The sequence below is a fragment of the Pieris rapae genome, chromosome 11 (genome assembly GCF_905147795.1).
Source record: "Pieris rapae chromosome 11, ilPieRapa1.1, whole genome shotgun sequence".
Classification (NCBI taxonomy): Eukaryota; Metazoa; Arthropoda; class Insecta; order Lepidoptera; family Pieridae; genus Pieris; species Pieris rapae.
This window is the reverse complement of record NC_059519.1, coordinates 8,697,344-8,713,103: the sequence shown is the minus strand read 5'-3', so window position 1 is coordinate 8,713,103 and position 15,760 is coordinate 8,697,344. Positions and strand designations below refer to the sequence as shown.

The window sequence follows — 15,760 nt, the reverse complement described above, 5'->3', positions numbered from 1 at the left end:
TTTTTAGTTATTTGTTTTTATTATTTTTTTTCACCTTTTTTTATGCGAATCATTAGTTATAAAATCGAAATCACGATTTGAACTACAATTATTATACTCGGGCAATAAAAAAAACGAATTTTCGTGACCAAGATTCGAAAATTAGCTTTATTGTATTGTACAATTAAAATGAGTATTATTAAGTATAAATGCTTACATTATTAAGAAAGGAAATATTTTTCTCATCCTAAATCTAAGAATTTATAAGAAATTTCAAAGAAAAAAAAAGGTGATTTGACAAGTGCCTTGTATGAATTTGAGACAAAATATAAAAGTCAAATACCTACGTATATTTCGAAAGAGAAGTCAACAAAAACATAAGGTATGCAGTTTACTACAATCTTCCTACATAGGTCTACCTACCTTTCACACATACAGGAATCTATCGTAATAGAATAAGCTCCATGATTTTAGTATGGAGAATTTAAATATAACCATGATAATACGCCCACAAAATTCCCTTTTTTATATATAATAGGGGGGGGGGCAAAAAGGGCAGTCATCGCAGCTCATAGACATCAATTTTTAGTGAGTGCGTTGCCGGCCCCAGGGATACTCTCAAATATTGATTTTTTTACGAAAAGATGTATGCAAACTAAATTAATTAAATGATTCCTTTCCTGGATGAAAATTCCAGTGCTGTAGCTCTATCGGTAGTTTGAGAATGTATTACGATGTACCTAACAAAAATACGTTTTGCCGTTAGCACATATAAAACGGAGTACACACTAACAAATTGTTACTGTAAATGCCAAACAATAAAACAGAATAAAATTTTGAATTCGCATCGTTTCGGTGAATTGATGAAATATGTCTAATACATATTTAAAGCATTTGTTTGTTCTTTGTAAATTTTATTGAAATTAACCAAATCTATCAAAAATTACTCATCACGTGACCCGCTAATATTCAACTCAAAAACTAAAAGGCACTTGTCTAAGGGTCTCCAAAAACGTGCGTAACCATGAATGTTTTGTTCTTAACACTCTTCTTGAAAATAAAAGTGACAAAAGTTTATTAAGCTCATAGTACGTTAGATAACGCTAGTGTAAGCATATCCAGGTCGAGGGAAAAGTCTCGTTCACTATGGATAACTAGAAAGTAGGTATTTCAAAACAGCTTTGGTGCTTAAATTAGTACATTAGTTAAATATAGTTTCTAAAGGTATTTAGAATGCAATAAGGTTGTATGAGTTGATGAGCATATCAGAACAATATTGTAGATAGGGTTTGATTGACATAATATATTGTTAAATTTGTACGTGGTTTTTTATTGGATTTTGTTTCCCATTTTTTGAGTAACGTAAGCTAAAGAACGATACTGGCTCAGTCAAATTAATTACCTACGGCTACCATGAAATATTTGCTGTTAGAAGAATCTCAGTATCTTTTTTGGGATTTGAACCTTTGATATGTCATGATCTTCGTGATCATCATGATCACCGTTTAAAATAACTGACTGCAAGCAGTGGGGAGCTGGAGCAAATAGGCACCCGGCCCGTAATAATAAGTTATGTAAAACATTAAATTAATCTAATTTTATCATGTTTTTCTGACATGGATTACTAGACTTGAGATAAAATATATCGCGTCAGTTTCAAAATCATGTTCCACATACATTTTCGTTATAAAATGAATTCAAAGTGGCGAAAATTTGACTATAATTGGATTTTGTTCTATCAAGCGAAGTTATTTAAATCGTATATCGATCTTTTAAAATGGATACATAAATTTCCATTGTCCCTTTTAGAAATGATGACGAAAAATGGTAAGAAACAATGTCCTTTTTTGGAGTTTGTTTACCAGATCGGTCCTTAATTGGCTTTAATTTGAAGCATGCAATGCGTCATGCAACAACAATGTATACATTTCAGGTTTGAACTAAAAAAACGTTTTTTTATTGAAAAAAGCATTTATTTAGAAATCTAAGTTGGTATCATTTGCGTGATGATTTTGACGACAGTGTTCTTATCAAGCCTACATTTAGAATACCGCTGGTGGCAGTCCGTTTCCAAAGATCGACCAGCTGACATCGCTTCGTAAATAGAGGTACCTTCGAGCATCCGGTGAAGCAGTGCATTACTGGAAAAATAATTAAATTTAATATTATATTGCGATATGATTATATGAATAATTTTAAAATAATTTATGAAGTCGTCCGTCTCCCGCCGTCACTAAAAAACTGACACCTTAGCTATAGTCGATATTTTAGTTTTTTTCTAATGTTAGTGTAGTTATTTCTGCAAACGTAGAACTTAGGATAAGGCGAAAGATAAAGTTTTTGAAAAGATTTTATATTGTTACGCCAAAGAAGTATAACTTCTAACGCGTGTACATAAGTAAACACACATTTTTTTCCATTACACGAAACTTTTTTTTAAATAAGAAATGTATAAAATAAAACCCACAAAAAATTTAAGACATAAATAATTATTCGTAAAGATATAAATAATTAGTCGTTTTTTCCTGGTAAGTAAACTATTTTGTAACAGAATCCCAAAACTACTTACCATGTGTAAATAAATAATGATAGTAAAAGTTTAAACTCATCATGAATTGACTCTTGGCATAAAATAAAACTATTTTTTAGATAATTTCCGGTCACAAGTACTTACTTAGCAACAGAAGCCAGAATGGTATCGAAGTCGGTTCCATTACCAGTGACCATATTTTCATTTGCCAATTGCACATAAGAACAAGCAAGACGCTGCATACAAGATGCCGAGTCCACGTTATATCTACCAAGTGTCTGGTCGAAATGTCCTAACAGATCAGATAACTGGCCTAAGTCGCTTTCTGCGCCTGAAAATATTTCATTATTAAATGATCTTAAAAATAACAGATATAAAGAAAAATTTAAAAAATCACGTGACATACGTTTAAATCTAATGTTTAAAAAGGCCCTTGAAACTTTCATACAACAACGAAGTTTATGTAACTTTCAAGAAGGAAGACAATCGGACGCACACGTGGTTTTTAATAAATCTTGTTTTAAATAATACATTACTTCGACCATAGCCGCCATATCCATATGAGAAAGCGTGTATAATCTTGGGTAAAACTATCACAGCACCAAATCCTAATATAGAACCCAGGAGAACGCCTCCGAGGTCTATTTTCAACGGCCCGTAGATCCCTGGAGCTGATCCTCCGTACGGACCCTGGAAAAAAAGGTTTCATAAAATTATAGTATAAATACTTAACATGAGGAATTATTAGACAAAAATATAATAACACGATTTTTTTATCTATCTACTTCGGCAATATTAAACGGATTTTCATGAAGATCTATACATTCATAGTAGTCTATTGGATGTCAGCGTATACAAATGAAATTTTACAGACCCAAGCAAAGCAGCAAAGAAATTTATGCATAATTCTAAGATTCGCTACTGATGACACTAATCATATTTTACGAAAAAAATAATGCGTGAAATATTGAGCGGCATGTACGAATCTCAATTTTTCTACATTATCATCACACATACCAGTATCGATTCAAAATTATGACCTGACTTTAGACAGACAGGCTAAAATAAATCGTCTCAGGTCTGTAGACTTTTTGGATTTACTTACGGTAGTTCCATATGAAGATATCCCGAATCTCTGTGTCCTATCCCCGTGATCATTGTTTTCGTCTCTACTCTTATCACTTCTAGCAGACGGCTCCGCTAGCTGATCTTCCGTTCTTTGGTAACTTGGACTTGGTAAAAATCCACTGGAATATTAAGCCTTAGTTTTAGAAGTACATACTTAATACAATAATACTTATTTGATTTTAATGTCAACCTAGAAAATTGCGCGTACATAACTTTTTCCAATACGACTTTTTTTAACCTACAAAGTAATAATATAAATAAATAAAATAAAAATGAAAACAAATTTAAAAAGTTTGGTGCCGGTGACAGCCAGTGACTAATCGAGAGTTCTAGGCTATCCATCGAGATGCGCCATCTTATTTTTTCTCAAATTCAATAGTTTATTAAAAATCACTTTTATATGTAAGTAACTTTTCTGTTTTTATTGCTAATAAAGGCCTTTGCAGCTGTAGTTAGTACTCATCTATTTTGGTATCTTTTTGACTTTCTTTCGAGATTTTTAAACACTTTTTCTACCGTTGATTCTTCATCTAATTTGGATACTAAAATCTCCCTGCTTGTAAATGCAGTTTATTTCGTATTTTGTCTCAGTCTAGTTGAAACATGCAGGGGATGATACATAGGATCTAGCGAAGACGTGATTTCGTCGCGCCCTGAGCTGCAACCTAATCAGCTAATAACCTAAGGGTTAATCAGGCCCTGCTGGCATCATGTCCTCACTGTATTGCGATAATTATTCATTACTTATTTTTTGTTATTAGAAAATTATGTCTTATGTTTAGAATTAAAAAAAAACATGCTCACTTACCCGTCGCTCCTATAATCTCCTCTCACACTGGCGCCAGCCACTAAAACCAACAAAACTATCTTAGATGCCATCTTGCACTGCCGGTCCCCATATCACCATATTCACTATATACGTGTCGTTCCGGCATCTGCCCCGGAACAATTGTATGAGGAAACAATGACGTTACAACAGCATGACGATATCGTAATCTTAAGAATTGTCTCCACGATGAAACTACGGTTAAGTCACTGTTGATATTTTTACGCATCTGTACACATAGTCGTGATCATATGCGTACTTCCATTGAGACTTACACCCAAACCCAATAATCTATCTCAATATATTTAGACCATCTGAGATAGATCTTATCTTTGCCGATGAGTTAGGGATGCCAACAGGTTCGAATTTAATGACGTGGAATAAGTGATACCATAATGATCTTATGTTTCAAATAAACGTATTTCATTTCATTAATATATTCAGAAATGTTTACCAAAAACCAACCGAGGGATAGTAATAGCCATCGGTCGATACAAGTTATTCATGGTAGGTCGGATCGGTGTATATGGATAGACCTTTGTATGAAAATGACAGACTGTGCCAATATCCAATATTTTAACTCACACCAGTTTGCAAAATAATTAAAAAGCTATTTGATATGTTTTAAACATAGACATGTACATTTTAATATTATTTGTACGGTTTTATGTACGGCTAAGCCGTTAGTTAAACGACTTTGTTCAGTTAAACGGCTAGGCTGTTAATTAAACGGACAATTAAGCTAGTTGCGACATATACTATAATTGTGACAAAAGAAAATCACTTCAGTTAATTCTTATTACTGAAGTGATTTGTACTTCCTGGATTAAGTTGTTTAGGTAATATCAGGTCATTTCAGCTATTTAGTCAGAACATAACTGTAGGGGCTGAATCATAACTCTGTCTTATAAAACGTTGAAAATACTACAAACTAAGCATATTGATCAATTCAGCCTGTGTTTATTCCTGGTCTGTTGCTCTTCGTGTTAATATGATCAAGATAAATATTCGCAGAAGTAAATTCTTACATGATATGCTTCAATAATATTTATGTTAACAAAGTTTAGAATTCAAAGGTTGAATAAACACAAATAGTTTTCTAGTCAATTGATTTTGTTTTTTATCAAGCCTGATAAGAATCAATGATAACAGATTTTGTCCGATAAAAAATGTAATATATAGTTCCTTTTATTGTACATAATGATTGACACAATTAAAAGACAAAATCTAAGGTAGAATAAATATAGAATTTTTAATCTATAAAAAATTTGAGAAAATAGTAGTAATATTGTCTTTTATTAACATTACTTTTACACATTTAAAGAAAACAATTTTTTAACAGATTGAAGCTATGTATTATTTATATTAATTAAAAAGAGTTTATTCATTTTAAGTAGGTACAATTTCATTCCTAGGTGTAACATTTGGAAACCCTTTTAAATAAAAAATACCTATGTCAGGGTTCACAGCTCATCCATAAACAAACTAAATTCTTAATTCCTTAAAATAATTTCATTATTTAACCTTATTTTATTTATCTTTTTTCAACCGTTATCAACACGCCTGAGTGCATGAATAAGTATGTGAGTATTAAGTGCGTAATGTGTGTATTTGTACACGCATCAGAAGTTATTCTTTGACGAAACAAGATAAAATCTTTTCAAAAATTTTATTCTACCTTAGATGAACGACATTAGAAAATCTATAAATGTTAACTATAGCTAATTTCCCTAACGCGCCAAAAGAAAACTTCAAAAATACTAACAACAGGCCTAAAGCCTCACGTTTCATACTTTTACAATACAAGTTTTTTTGTTATTGTTTTGTATGCTTCATTACTATCGTAAGGTAAGTATCAACTATCCATACAAGAAATAATTTTATATACTAATTTTGTATTTATATATACATTTATATAAAACAGGTTAAAAATAAAGTTTTTCGTTGTGAGGAAATACGAATCTCTTGAGTTCTGATTAAAATAATCAGTTTTTTCATGTCGTTACATTATAAAATATTTCAGAGGCATCAGTGTGAGCAATATGTGAGTATATATATATATACTTATTAATAATTAAATAATATAGTTTCCTCACAACGAAAAACTTTATTTTTAACCGTTTAACAAGCGTTTCTTCGCATATCTTCTTGCACCATCGCTATCCCCTTGCCACTAAACAGAAAGATGTGAGAACTGTTATTATTATGTCATTAAAAAAACATCATTTTAAACGACATCAAACTCGACAGGCGTAAAAGCAATTATATACTTAGATCAGTAGAGCTTATAAAATATAGAGTCGAATGGGAACTCAGATATTCCTATAATAATTGTTGACATGGCATGTCTACTGGCGATAAATAGCAATGCAAGTGGACTGAAAATTATCTATGCATAAAATGAATTAATTGATCGAAAAAAATGAAATAGTTTAAATTCGTCTCTCTTCAAATAATGAACCAGTACCGAAGTTACGTAGTGAAAAGAAATGGCAGGTCTATACATTACAATATCTACATTATCTTCTTTGCTTATCATTTGTAACAATAACTGCGGAACTTAAAATCGCAAACCAACATGCAATTTCCTCGGCTATTTCTGTAAATTTTCCATGAAATGACAACAAACGGTTGACCATTTTCGCACGAGTAACACTTATCACTTTTTATTTGTTCGTGGTACAATGTTGGTTAAAAGTTTATATATTTGTATTTGCGTAGCATTCGCTTATTGTGAACAGGAGCCTAGACAACCGAAGATATTTTCTTTTGATGCTTCTAAAGACGATCTTCAGGCAAGTGAATTTTATTTTAATTTCGGATGATATTTTTTTGTCTATTGGACAGAGTTTATAGTACCTTCAGCATACGACTCACATCCGCGTGGTCGTTGGTTCGATCCCCGGCTATACCGATTGATTTTATGCGCATTTAACATTCGCTCGAACGGTGAAGGAAAACATCACAGAGGAAACCGGTATGCCTTAGACCGAAAAACTCAACGGCGTGTCACGCATAGCCTATTAGATTAACAAATGATCTTCCTTCTTCTTCTTCTTTTTCTGGCCTTCCTACCTATTACATTAACCAATGATCACGAAACAGATACAGAAATCTGGGGCCCTGACTCATCTTTCTTAACAGAATCTTTTGTAGTGAAATTAAAATTATTTTATCATCCTATATATGTATAATGATATATTTAATTCACTTTTTATGTACTTTGTTTAAAGTGAAACTTCTTTAGGCACATGAGGGTAAAATTATTACGGATATAACGTCACGAAGGTATGCAGCGTTTTTGTCGAAGAAATGAGAGAGAGTGAGATAGGGAGATCGATCGCTATTTGTTGATGAATTCGTTTAATAGTTACATATTAGAACTTTAGATGGCAATTCTGTTGCATAACGCCTTGTGCGGTAAACGCAGTTTTTTTATTTATTTATATTATGATTAGCACCTATACTATGTGAATATAAATATCAAAACACATGGAGTGATCTTATACTGGTACATGATAACCTGGGTCTTTTACCTTAGTAATAATTTACAAAGAAGTTTCATTTCTGACAGGTGTACTTTGTACGCACGCAATTTATTTAATTCGAAATCATTAATAATTACGTCATAATTATTTATCGGTAACTGTCAATGTGTTTCCGGTATTAAGAAAACGCAGGCTTTAGGTAAGGCGTTAAGATTAGTTTATTTCCTGTTTAACATTATTGTAACGGTTTTATGTAAATTACAGGTTGGATTAGATTTTTCACTGCCTTTCATCACAATACCCATCAAAAATTCAGAGCAAGGCTCACCATTCGCTCATAATGATTTGGTAAATATGATTTTATTATAATTTTACTGTATAATAAACTCTTTAGTTTAACTGTTCAACGATTTGTTACAGAGTTTACCAAAGATACACGTCAATCTTTCTTCACTAATCGTAGGAGGATTAGTATTCTTAGTAACAACTTTTATTTCGCCTCTTCTCAACAAATCCGGTTCATACCACAGATCATCTAGAGGTATGTGGTATTGTCATATTACAGTTTCGTAAATTTTATCACGCTGAATTTATTATTTGATTTCTAGATCAATAGAGACGAAATATCTCTAATAGTGAGTAGACCTAATATTTAACAATAATTAAAGAAAAAAAAATGCGAGATATTTTATTTTTAAGAATACGTTTTAAGTGTGTAATGCGTGTGTGCTGTGGCTGTAATTAGCCCTGGCTAAGCATTATGGTGAGGAGCAGAATGTGCCACAGCGCTGGTCATTCTGCCAGAGGCCACATCAGCTAGTTTGCGCCTCAGTTACAAAAAAATTGTGGAAAATTAGTGGAAAAAAATAATAAGTGTTAAAGTTAGCAGTGTAAGTAAGAGTGAATAATAAATAAAATTAAATTAAAATTATAATAAAATAATATATGTTAGTAAATAGATAAATATTCTGAACCCTAACACAGGTATTTTTACTCAAAAGGGTTTCCAAATCTTACACTTTGAAAGAAAATGTAATTAAAATTGAATAAAGACTTTTCATTAATATTATTATTTAGTTAGGAAAACCTGTTGAAAATATTGTTAAAACTGATAAAATAACTAAAACTAGATAAAGTATTCATCACAGATTTATTAACAGAACTGGACATTAATTTATAAAATTTAAGGACAGGGACCGCAACATACTTTCTTGGACACTTTCTTCTTCGGGTTTCTTATCGAAGAACAGGATTTTTTGCATTTCATTTTCGGTGTGTCGACGATACCTGCGTCTGCCGGAATATACTGTGTCTCGACGTGTATGTAATTTTGTCTTTTTCTTGGGGCCAGATCGAAACATCCAAATGGTGGTGTATACTCTATATCCCAAGTTGCATTACTGGATAAGGAACTCAGTGATTCCTCGCGACAGACGCAGGGGGGCTCTTTAAACGCTGGACAATTATCTATCACATTGTCGATGGCACTCATATCATTACAGTATACATCCATATAAGCACATTTACATATATCTTCAACGGCTTCCGCCAGGGCTTTTCGGATTTCTGCATCTCTCTGGCGTTTGACTTTTACCATCCTACGTGCTTCGACTTTGGCTTGTTCCTCGGGGCTTCGTTTCTTTATAATCTTGAATACCATTGGATCGCAGTCAACATAAGGGTCCTCATTCGGTGCTATTTCCGTTAGGTCTTTTAACGGGTTGACCTGTTTGAAATTTGTTTATCAGTCGATGTACTGAACTGATAAAAATAGTTCAATTCGAATATTAAAATTAATCAAAAACTTTTTATTTATTTATTTATTTATCAACAACATAAACAAACAAATTAAAAACATAAACAAGATAAGATAATTACACAATAAAATAAAATTACAAAGAATGTTGGTACTTAAAATAGAGAAAAAAAATCATTAGCAAAACAGCGAATTACGTACGTAGCTAGTTAGCGTACCTACAGGTTTGAGAAAAGTACCCAACAATGCTTTTTCTAAAACCGATCAGCCCACTACCGATTATATCCAGCTCCGGATAAGCTGTATTCAATCCGTTATAGTTGCGAAGAATTCGAACGAGAGGTGCCTGAACTCCTAGGTTGGTTTTGGCAGAAGGAACTTGGAAAATATTGATGATTGACCTAGGGAACGAGTATGGGACTACAATTTTAATACCCTGTAAGACTTGCAACTTTATTTTAAGCCGGTTCAGTTGGGTGAAGAGGCAATTATATAAATATTATAACAGGCACCTGAATGGTAAAGACGTCGCCTTTTCTTTGTACTCTTAAAGCCGGCTTAGGTTCCAAGGGCTCATCAGGTTCCGAATCTCCGCCACCCATGTCAGCTCCGGTTGCTCGGCCTTTCTTTTTTTTCTTCTTGCTTTTGTCTTTATCTTGACCTTGCCGCGCGCATTTGAATGTCATCAATTTTGCAACACTTTTTCCGATAATTCCTGGTGCCCAACCTTTTCTTGGCTATCACAAAAATCATAACTAATATAATGAAACTAAATATCTAAGAAACAATTATATTAAAACAAACTCCTTACTTTCATGCCAGGTACATCTGTTGCGTTCCATAACCAACCCATTTCGGCAGGCACAGGATATCCGGGTTTTGAAAACGGGTTGCATACCTTATGTCCAATTGTGACACCTGAAGAGTAATTCTCATTAATTAAATTTCTAGATTTCGTGATATGTCAGGGAATTAAAGACTTACCAGGATGAACATCTCCAAAGCTGTAATTGTATTTCGATGCCTTTTTTTTCTCTTTTTTAAAGCCCTCTTCATCGTCACCCATTTTAATTCTTTTATTTTAGTAGTTTATTCACTCTGTCAATGAATCAGTTATTATCTGTTAATATATACGAGTTCATATTGAGTCTTAGATGTAAAATAAAATGTCATGGATATGACATGGCTATCTATTCGAGATTGGGGATCGAATCTAAAAAGGCTTAGGTAATAAAAAACGGTAAATAGTAATATTAGTGTATTTAGATATTACAATACACTAGGGTTACAAAATAAAATATCAATGGCTGAATTATTTTTAGAAGTTTGTAATAATTAACATTTATCTTCATTATTCTCTTGTATGGCTAACTTATGTGAACCACAACAAGATTTGCCAGCGAGAGCTAGCAGTCGTTGCTCCTTATCACAACACCGTCTTTCAGTGTCCACATTAAACTTATTTATGCATCGGAAATCATGATCCTTTTCATTCTTCATATATTCAGCTATTGCTTTCTTTATCCTTTCATACTCTTTTGAACAACAGATTTTACCAGCATCGCTGTAACTAGGTGGTTGCGGAGCTATTGCTGCTGTCTTGTACATTCTTGCAAAACCATCAGGATAAGAGCAAGGTCTACCGATGACAGGACAGGGGCCGAGTTGAATGGGAGGTAGCCCATAAGGCAAAGGTTCTGCTTCGTCTTCATCTGGATCTTGTTTCTTTTCTTCTTCTTCATGCCTCATTATGGGGCAAGTGTTTCGATGTTTATACTGTGGGCAATAAGGTTTGTGTGCTTTACGAGATGCGACATTAGTAGTTTTCTGAATGCACTCACAGTCAAAAGTTTTACACGGTGGTGAAGGTTTGGGAGGACTGCATTTACAATCCTTGTCTTGAGCAATTTCTACACAGTTAAAAACAGACATTTTTCTTTTCGTTGAATCTCTGAGAGATTCAACGTTATAAACAAGAGTATCATTGTGTAAGCTTCTCGTGGATACTTTATTATCAGGCTGTTTAATATCCGTTGCACTCATTGTATTTCTGGTTTCACTTTTATTTAATTTAGTTGTGTTTTGACGACATTTACATACACTTTGGGTATTAATAGGAGCACTTGAGCCAGCCAATAATAAATCATATTCGGTTGCAAGATTTTGAACTGTATAGCTAGAACCATATACTGATTCCTTAAATCCTGGAACTTGTGTAACGCTAAACACAAAGGCAGCGTTTAATTTATTTTGTCTATCCTCACATGTTTCCCCAGCGGGTGTGACTCCACCGCAACCTGTACAGTCAGCTTTATTTTCTTCACCCTGTTTAGTAGGACACTCATCTCTATGCCACTTGTCATTTTTGCAACCACAACTTCCACAAATTTTCCGTGTCCCTTCCTCTTTTGTACCTTCCACTTTACCTTCTGCTTTTTCTTTATAGGATTCTAAGTTTCTAATATATGTTCTAACTTTATGGGCTAACGGACAATTAGCATTTCCACAAGGACCAGTTATATCACCCATACGTATTTTATTAATAGGATATGCTTTCTTTTGTGTTTCTTGGGACTCCTTCGATTCGTGTTTACATCTATAATCACCATCTTTTGGACCCATACCACAACTTTGTAGTTCAGTACAAATTTCAATTTTCTGTTGTGCATTGTTTTGAACATCAGGATCTTCAAGTGTTGTAGTTTCATATAAACTACCAACCATACAAAAGTTTTTATCATCACCTTCTACTCTTTTACACTGAAACATACTCGGTGCTTTATTAGTTCTAAAAACAAAGGCATCTGGGTCAGTCATAAGTTGCTGAAATTCTGTTATTATACTTTCTCCCAATGCACTAAGTCTAAGAATGAAAGAGATTTCGCCGACCCTTTTACAATAACATTCACCAAACAAAGGTGTATTTTGTTTTATGGTAAGTGGTTCGTGTATCTTATTAGCCACAGCTGTCTCCTTTAGCATATGGAAAAATTCACTTTCCCAATACATTGTGCCAACACCGACGAATATTTCCACTTCGTTCTCATCGTCATTCCATATCTCAATCTCTAAAGGAAACTTGCTTAATATCATGAGAACAGTATCAGGATAAGATGGAAACAGATATGATTTGCCTACTCTTATCGTCCTTGACCATTTTCTTTTACCATTTTCATCACATTCCATAACATCATCTTTTTTGTCATCATTCAGGGCTAATTGTCCTTCTTTAATAATAAATTCAACTTTCGGTCCAAATCTTATTTTGATAATGAGATTTTTATTGGCGCCACTCTGTTCATCTTCTAAGGTGGCGTATATTGTTACTCTGTCTATGAATATCTCGATGAGGTACATTTGCTCCATTATCTGCCGAGTTCAATAAGTATAGTTGAGATTCAGGAATAATAATCACACATCTTGGTCACACTTTGTAAATCACAAACAACGGTTAAAATTTTAAAGGATATGAAATAAATATATTCGTAATGACGCGAGTCCTAGTAAGTAATATATATCTAATAGTAATAATACTTACGGTTTGTGTGGTCCCCTGTCCTATTTAAACATTACTATGGACACTGAAAATTTTATTTTGTAACCCGTAAGCTACCAAATGCCCAGTCTTTATGGAACTGTCATTGTATAAATGTTAATAACATTTTGAAATTAGAATGTCATCTAGTGTAGGCCATGATACTTCTTTTTTAATTTATGCAAAGAGATTCTCTCTGCGTGCATTTCCCAACTCTACGGTCGTACAAACGTAAACAGCAGCGGAATTTTAGCTGTTTGTGCTGGTATACTTGTCTTTTAAAATTGCATAAATAATTAGAAACAAATTTTATATATACCAGGTTGTAGGTTGTGTTTTTACCGTAACCATTTTAAATTAGTTTCAGATAACATTGAACCTAATCCATTTATGGAATTCAGTAAACAAATAATGGAGAAAAACGCGGGCTGTCTCGAAAGATTTGCATGTGTATCAAGTCAGCAGAAACATGACATGCAATATTTAAAAACGATGAAACGAATTATGAGGTATGTAAGATATTTTTATAGGAAGACTCGCGATAGAATTAAGAAAATATACTATCTTCTCTATAAAATAACAAGCAGTCTGATATTATTGGCGAATGATTATCAAGAGATTAGGAACTCTACGGTGTCAGCCATGACTGTCACTGTCACTGTCAACAAGATTTTATATAATAAATACAAGTATTAAGTAATTATACAGGTATCTTTTTCCTAAATATAAATAACTTGCCGGCTCAAACTATTATGATCGCTATTAGCAGTATTGTATAATTAATATCTACTTTCAGTTCTCATTAATGATTCTTTTCCAATTGCTTAATTATTAAACATTGTGATAATCCTTTGACCGAATCCATATTTTGATTCTTACTGATAAATTTCGGATTTTCGTCGCATTTCCCAATAAAATATTCAAAATCTTGTACTGAAACCACCCCTGTGCTTTTTATGATCGCTATCATCTGACATTTGAAGATACAGCCCGTCTCAAAATATGTTTGAGTTTTAATAATTTTAAATAAGTAAATAGAGGTAAAAATAATTTTGGCTAATATAGACTACGCGTCTACAAGTGGGCGTATGTATATTTAGAATCTAATAATAGGTAAATGAAAAATTTTAAAACTTTTAGCAGTGCGTTATTAAACAATTCACTATAATTAAAATTAATAAAATAGGCTATAGAAATTATGCGGCCCCTATCTAAAGTAAAACTCCATGGCGATAAAAACTTTACGTTACTGTTTTAGGCGAATTCAAGAAACCCTAAGGTTTATTCTATTTTATTTAACTAGTACAACAATTAAACTTTGTAACAATACTTAAAACTATATATTATATGATGAGAGTTATTTAAGTAGGAAACTATTTGTAATTGAAACACACAATGATCATTTTTTCACAACAAAAAATATACTTACTTCCAGGAACGAACTCCTTACTTCAATGTTAAACACTACAGCCTTGGAAGAGGCTTCTAGCAGAGGCTTACGAGGGTACGACTGCCTTGGATATGGGCCTTGTGCTTTAAATAAAGAGGACTTTATTACAATCATGGATAACCTCGTTGCATATCAAAAGCTGAATAAAACTTAATCCAATCTTTAAATCTGCCCTATACAAAAATATTAGTTAAAGTAAAAAAAAAGAGAATGCTCGCTATTTTTAGCCTAAAAAATAAAATAAAAATTACGTTTATTTTGGAACAAAAGATTATCAAGGTATCACTTATTCCACGTCATTAAATTCGAACCTGTAGGCATCCCTCGTCATCGGCAAAGAAGACAGAGGGTGTACTGTTTTAAAAAAGCAAATCATCAAATAATATGTACTACAATATTTAAAACAAATATGTATATCAAATTAATTAGAAGTAGCCTGCCTAGCACTAGTGCCGGGCCCTTTTATCAACTAGATAATCGCTAATTTTATAGTAAGCGTTTTTACACATATTTTCTTTAAGACAAAACCTTGTATCGTTCTCGATGGCAACTCCACTTCATCATCAAATCAAATTCTATAAACAAAGACATTTTCTTTGTCAGCCTATGTACCTACTTTTCAGTCCACTATTATTATTTGATTTTATGAATTATACAAAATTCCTATATTTTGTAAATTTATTAATTAATCTTAGACAGGATTAGTTTCACCTTCTGTAAGCCTTAGAGCGGTAACAGACTAGCGTTTTTTACGCGCTTATAAGCTCGTCTTTGGGAGCGCGTGAAGGCACATACAGGCGCGCCTTACCACACGCTCAACTTGTATATACGAGCGTTGAGCCGCTTCTTAGCTCGTATAGGCAAATAGCAATGTTTCTTCGTCAGAATCCATGTTGATACTGACACGACGCCACTATCGGTTCGAGCGAACACGCCGAAATATTCCAGTTTACGCACGTCCGGTTATATGAAGCGTGTGTATGCTGACACGACCGTAAACACGCAGAAAATTACGCTAGTCTGGAACCGCCCTTAAATACATCAATTAGATTATTTTTATATTTCTGA

The 15,760-nt window shown here is 33.1% G+C and overlaps 2 protein-coding genes and 1 long non-coding RNA gene across 4 annotated transcripts; 1 reads left to right on the top strand and 2 right to left on the bottom strand.

The window, feature by feature from the left end:
• Positions 1-1,941: 1,941 nt before the first annotated feature.
• On the bottom strand, positions 1,942-4,732 carry LOC110999206. Its single transcript, XM_022268149.2, has 5 exons — positions 4,446-4,732; positions 3,615-3,756; positions 3,046-3,199; positions 2,654-2,840; positions 1,942-2,120 (listed from the first exon to the last, which is right to left on the bottom strand). Exons 1-5 carry the CDS (start codon positions 4,514-4,516, stop codon positions 1,964-1,966), a joined length of 711 nt encoding a protein of 236 aa, XP_022123841.2. The 5' UTR covers positions 4,517-4,732; the 3' UTR covers positions 1,942-1,963.
• A 3,498-nt stretch (positions 4,733-8,230) lies between these two features.
• On the top strand, positions 8,231-14,908 carry LOC110999211. The gene is made up of 4 exons (XR_006750520.1): positions 8,231-8,299; positions 8,372-8,492; positions 13,604-13,751; positions 14,678-14,908. It is a non-coding gene; the product is annotated as an uncharacterized LOC110999211 (long non-coding RNA).
• LOC110999214 lies at positions 9,088-13,354 on the bottom strand. Of its 2 annotated transcripts, XM_045630223.1 has the most exons (5): positions 13,246-13,351; positions 10,692-10,805; positions 10,519-10,625; positions 10,220-10,444; positions 9,088-9,677 (listed from the first exon to the last, which is right to left on the bottom strand). In XM_045630223.1, the coding sequence occupies exons 2-5, from the start codon at positions 10,771-10,773 to the stop codon at positions 9,135-9,137; spliced, it is 957 nt and encodes a 318-aa protein (XP_045486179.1). In that variant the 5' UTR covers positions 10,774-10,805; positions 13,246-13,351; the 3' UTR covers positions 9,088-9,134. The 2 variants fall into 2 exon arrangements, with proteins under 2 accessions (XP_045486179.1, XP_022123851.1); XM_022268159.2 differs by lacking the exons at positions 9,088-9,677; positions 10,220-10,444; positions 10,519-10,625; positions 10,692-10,805 and adding an exon at positions 10,951-13,076 and having other exon boundaries at positions 13,246-13,354.
• Positions 14,909-15,760: the final 852 nt, after the last annotated feature.

Excerpts from the sequence above, each read along its gene's own strand:
- LOC110999206 (XM_022268149.2), bottom strand. The coding sequence starts at position 4,516 with ATGGCATCTAAGATAGTTTTGTTGGTTTTAGTGGCTGGCGCCAGTGTG. Across the intron at positions 3,757-4,445 it reads GGAGATTATAGGAGCGACGG|TGGATTTTTACCAAGTCCAA; the intron begins GTAAGTGAGCAT and ends TTAATATTCCAG. Across the intron at positions 3,200-3,614 it reads TATCTTCATATGGAACTACC|GGTCCGTACGGAGGATCAGC; the intron begins GTAAGTAAATCC and ends CTTTTTTTCCAG.
- LOC110999214 (XM_022268159.2), bottom strand. The coding sequence starts at position 13,073 with ATGGAGCAAATGTACCTCATCGAGATATTCATAGACAGAGTAACAATA.